The sequence below is a fragment of the Musca vetustissima genome, unplaced genomic scaffold (assembly GCF_032173495.1).
Source record: "Musca vetustissima isolate MV318-11 ecotype Yass unplaced genomic scaffold, APGP_CSIRO_Mvet_v1 utg4517, whole genome shotgun sequence".
Lineage (NCBI taxonomy): Eukaryota > Metazoa > Arthropoda > Insecta > Diptera > Muscidae > Musca > Musca vetustissima.
The window spans coordinates 102,545-108,094 of record NW_026889359.1 but is presented as its reverse complement, the minus strand read 5'-3'; the positions used below and the strand labels follow the sequence as shown (position 1 = coordinate 108,094).

The following is a 5,550-nucleotide window of genomic DNA, read 5'->3' as shown; positions in this document are numbered from 1 at the left end:
TTGAAATCGCTTAATATTTGGATAGAGCATCCATATATATTTTCGTCCGATTTCAAGTAAATTGGGCATCAAACTCCTCATGTAGTCAGATTGACATCAAATTTTGCACAACTTATAAAATTGAGCATAGAATTACATAGTTGCGGTTTCTAGAAATACAGACATAGCCCAACGGATGACCTATTTATATTTGTTTGAAGTCGATTTACATACTTTATGGATAGATCTAGGTAGATTCACATTTAGATAAATATCACATATTTTATTTCATCCAATTTCATGCTAATAGTCCTGTTTAATATACCCATAGTGGTGAAGGGTATCATATAGTCGGCCCCGTCCGACTTTATTACTTTCCTTACTGGTTAAAGAATATTTTTTAGAGGACCATAATAAGGCGTGGATTTTTTAAAGAATATTTTTTCGAAGACCATAATAAGGCATGGATTTTTTAAAGAATATTTTTTCAAGGACCATAACAAGGCGTGGATTTTTTAAGGAATATTTTTCAAAGACTAAATATTATATTTTTAAGACTAATATAAGTCTATGTCCCATACAAAAGCCTCGCATATTTTCCGGCATCTTCAAGGTCCCAACCTAATTCTCCCACCTGCGGTTTGGTATTTAAGTTGCTCCTGGTACCAATAGTCTTCATATAAAAGTTCATATGGTTTTAGGTACTGGACCTGGCCTGTTGCCAAAGACTATATAAGTCCGTGGATTTTTAAAAGTTGTTTCCAATTTTTTACATGATACAAATTTATTTGAACACAGAAATATCACAAAAATAATTGAAACTATATTCTAAAACTCAAGATAGATATTATTTTCTACTAATTTCCCAAATCCATTTTCCAAATTCATCCAAGAGCTGAGGTAACACAATCAATAACAATCTTGCAGATCAACATCATATTTTTCTCGATATTTACGGCAAAATACTCTGGCGAAATTGTGTAGAATACTTCTTTGCTTCCAGGGGTCAAATACCTAAGGGAGGAAAAAATTGCAAACATTATTAAAACACATACATTTTAAATACTGCTACAACTTACCCCACCAAGACCAATCGATGGTACAAATGTCATATCAATGGCATCTGTCATATCACCATATTTCTTTAGAATATCCACCGTTGATCGTGTGGCTTTGCAATTTTTGGCTGCCGTAACATCGATATTTAGTTGGGTGGCACACTAAATAAATAATTTTTTGAATTTTAATTTAAAAATAATAATAGTAATGAATTTATGTTCTAACTCACCGTATCGACATCTGTAGAATAACCATTCAATAGACACGTTATCATATCCAATTGTTCACGCATTGTATTGTGTTCGACAATGCAGGCATGCAGGGCATTCAATTCACATTCCCGATTACCGTGTTGACAATAGAGGGTCGTCTCATTGGTACTGGGATTTGTCCAAGACTTTATAAAAGAGAATTTTGGATGTTATTTGTTTTGCTATGAAAAAAGTTTATCGCCAACTTACCCCAACCTTGCCATAGGGTATAAATACCAATTCGCTAAACTGCAGTAGCCTTCCATCGATCATGGCACCATACAATTGATTGCGTACAAAACGCATACTATCCGGGCACAGAGTTTCATAATAGATTTCCACTTTTAATTTATCGAATTCCAATTCGGCCTGTAATGAAATGAATGGAATTGGAAGGGGTTAATTAATTTTAATTCAGTTAGTCAAGATTTTTCTCTGTATATAACAAAGTCATATGCTAATATTTTTAAAAACAAGATTTCATAGTGCATTTTTAAAACTATTTTTAAGAAGCTTGAATTATTTAAAGAATTTTTTTCAAGGAATATTTTTATGACTACACCTATCGTGGGTTTTTAATGAATACTTTTTCAAAGACTATACGAAGAATGGAGTTATTAAAGAAAGCATATCAGAGGGATTGGATTGATAGAAGATATACCTGGATTTTGAAGAATATTTTTCAAGGACTACATGTGTGAATTTTTTAAAGAATATTTTTTAAGCCTGGATTAAAAAAAATATTGGACTTTTTTAATTATTTTAATATTTCTGTTCTAATAATAAGAATTTAAATATTCATGATAAATAATTCTTTTATTGTTTTCCAAAGTATTATAATTTTATGCGTTCAAAGACTCGAAAGACTATTTCGAAATTCTTGATGTGCGAGAATAAAAAGATGTCATTGGTTGCCAAATCTGGGCTGTACAGCAGGTGACCCATAAATTCCGCGTTTTGGACTGGTTTATGCTTATATTTGAGAGATTGCGCTCTCATAGGAACCATGAGACTTCTTTCGAGTAATTAAAAAATTTGTGGTTTATCACTCACAATTAATCGTCCTACTTCGCTTAAGTGGAACATTCACCACTTGAAAAGTTATGAGAAGAAACAGGTGAAGTTCTTCGTTCACAAACATTTTTGGTATTTGATTTAGTTCCAGCCCTTTTTACATATTTTCATCATTTAATCCGCATTTTCTCAATGTAATGTAATTTTACCTCCCCAATTCTTGGAGACCGAAAAACATTTCTGCCCGGACAATGGTCGGTAGAGATTGTAGTTTGCCCTTAAGGATTACGGTTGAATAAAAACTTTATTCCCAAAAGCATTTTCAATACAGATTCATGTTTTTAACTAGCTTTCATTCAAAGGTCCAAGTGAACATTCGGTACTTTTGCTAGCTCAGTTTTCCAATATGAACAATTGTAACTTGCTATTTCATTTCATTTTCTCAGTGTGTCAACAAGAAGATAATTTACAATGACAAAGATTCCGTCCGATTAAATACATTTTTAATGTTCACCACCTAGTGGAGGGTATAAAAATCACTCCAGCCGAACTTTATCATATTTTACTTGTTTTGTTAAGCAATTATATTTTATTAATTTGTTAGCCCATTATACGGTACCAACATATTTGATGTATTTTGCATCCGCAACTAATGGTGAAGGGCATAACGAAATTTTTACTCGTTAGTAGTGTTGGCGGTTTATTTGGGATACCATTTGTATTTTGTTTTTGCAAAATAATCAGGCTGAATCCCAGTTTGTTGTTTTTAGTGGGGAATGTATGGCATTGTTTGCCGAGGAGTAAGGCAGGGAGACTATAGTTTTGGATCACGCCACTGATCCTCATCAGTTTCCTTAGTTTTTTGTTGGGATATTCTCCCCAGAAGCTATTGTTTCTATACAAAAAACCTTTCATACCCAAATGTCTCTTGTAACAAAACGAAGTACTTAGCTGACCCACGAAAATTTCGCTGGTGCCTCGTTCTTAAAAATGTTGACCGATTTATGGGAGAGGTACCAAATAGAGTATACTGAAAGTATATTACTTTGTCTTCGAAGTTCGAAGTGCATCAGAAATATCTTTCAACAATAGATAGTCCACAGAAGCCCAATCGAAGGCCTTCTGTACAGTAGAACTTCGATAATTCGTAATTCAAGGGACCACCAAAATTTTACGAATTATCGAAGATTACGAATTATCGAGATTACGAATTAACGAAATACGAATATCGATAAAAAAATACGAATATCGAGGTTTTTCGAGGGGACCAAACTGCGTGTAAATTTTACGAAATATCGAAATTTTTCCAAGGGACCGACAGTTTGTTACGAATTATCGAGGTACGAATTATCGAAGTTCTACTGTATATAGAAAATCCTTATATGGTATTTGATATGTAGCAAACTAAGGCAATAGGATAGTCTTCTATCTATAGAAATTTCACATATTATAATCTCCAGAAGATGGTATTATATACAAAGATGACCCAACGTATGATCTACAGTCTGCAGAATGCCCACAGACATTCAAAACTCATAGATTATCTTCATCCTATTGTTTGGTTTGCAATTCATGGAAAATTCTCCCTTTTCATGTGTCGACAAACCACAGTTCATTTCCTGTCTGCAGAAGATCCACTGAAATATTGTGTTCTGTTTACAAAAGTACCGAATATGATCTGCTGTTATCCGAAAATCTAGAACATACATGTGAGCTTCTGTTAATAGAAATTTCACAGAAGCTTCTCTGTTCAAAGTAGTCCAATTTCTATCTACAAAAGTCAAAATACGGCGGTCTCACAATAAATGATTTTATCTGTAGAAAATCCGCACTCGATTTTAATTAACAGAAATTCTTTTATTTATAGAACGTATTTTTAGGGGACCTGACCCATTCTTCGTTCAAAAAAGTTAAATTTTTTGTTTAATTTAAGAGTGTATTCTATATGCAATACACAAATAATAATTTATGAATTGCCTCTAATCTCTAAGAGGGCCCAATAGAATGCTCACACATACTCAAGGCTCATAGATTATCTGCATTCTATTAAAAATAAAGTTATGGTTTTTAATTAATGGAAGACCAAAAGGTTATCTTCTATATAAAGAATATTATCATATATACTACTGCCTACATACGTCCCACTGATGGTCTTCCGATATCCTGTTACTTTTTGGGTATAGCCCCCATATATTGGTCTAGCCATTTATAGGTATTTTTATAGTCGCAGAGGGATTTTCCAATTGCATCATTACGAAATGGCCTAATTTGGCCTTCAGGGACCATGATACAGTGGCGGAAAAAATGTAAGAAAATTAAAGAATCTCAGAATGGAACCGTAAAACAAGTATTAAATATCGTTAGATTAAAAAAATCGACACTGGTTTCCTATAATAAAAACATTTATTTTCTATAAACATTTCTTATTATTTTTCCGACCGGTTTTTATACCCATCACAACTATATACATATATATATATAAGCTCTAAAACATTTTGTTGCCTGTGGACAAAATTGGACCACAAAGGTTTAAAGACAAGAGAAGATCCATATAAGTTCTGCCAACTATAAAAGTTGTGTAGAGAACTTTCCTTCTATAGAAGATCTACAAAACATAGTCGTTACACTCAAATTCGCGTCGAATTATTACTTATAAATCACATGTGAACCAATTATATTTTTAATATTTTAACGGTTATATATTTATTTTTATATATAAAATCACTTTGTTGTTTTTTTATTTGAATTTTTGCACAATAATTTTTTTTCCAACTCACATTGGTCAGTACAATAATTGCACAAAGAAATGATAACGATGAAACAAAAGATTTCATTGTGTCAATGTGTCGCACCACACGACAGTGTCTATTCCAAATAAAAACAATGACGTTTGTTATAATAAAACAAAGAAGAATTAATATTTCTTATTATTTTTTTCTTTGAATTTCAAATCAGAACTGTGAATGAACTTTTTCGTTGGCTGGCTGGTGGTTACACAAATTTCCAGCGCGTCTTTCCGCAACGACTTTTACGATGAAACTAAGGCGAGAAATTAAAACCGACCGAAAAACAAAAATTATTTCATTCCTCACATTGATCTATTCATCCAATTCAATCCGATCGCTCTACTAAGTTGTGATACTTTTTGTTGTTGTTGTTTGCTTTTCATTTTTTTTGTTTTGTTCTCAGCTGGTTGGATTGGATGGTTGGTTGGGGTGATCATACCCCGAAAAAAACAAAGCAAAAA

At 32.7% G+C, this 5,550-nt stretch overlaps 1 protein-coding gene across 1 annotated transcript; it reads right to left on the bottom strand.

The window, feature by feature from the left end:
• Positions 1–888: 888 nt before the first annotated feature.
• Positions 889–5,160, bottom strand: LOC133337079 (GILT-like protein 3). Its single transcript, XM_061545344.1, has 5 exons — positions 5,081–5,160; positions 1,500–1,658; positions 1,268–1,435; positions 1,059–1,199; positions 889–993 (listed from the first exon to the last, which is right to left on the bottom strand). Exons 1-5 carry the CDS (start codon positions 5,135–5,137, stop codon positions 889–891), a joined length of 630 nt encoding a protein of 209 aa, XP_061401328.1. The 5' UTR covers positions 5,138–5,160.
• Between the last annotated feature and the right edge of the window lie 390 nt (positions 5,161–5,550).

Coding starts and splice junctions, on each gene's coding strand:
- LOC133337079 (XM_061545344.1), bottom strand. CDS start 5,137: ATGAAATCTTTTGTTTCATCGTTATCATTTCTTTGTGCAATTATTGTA. Junction 1,659..5,080: donor CAATTATTGTACTGACCAAT/GTGAGTTGGAAA, acceptor ATTTCATTACAG/GCCGAATTGGAATTCGATAA. Junction 1,200..1,267: donor ATTCTACAGATGTCGATACG/GTGAGTTAGAAC, acceptor TTATTTATTTAG/TGTGCCACCCAACTAAATAT.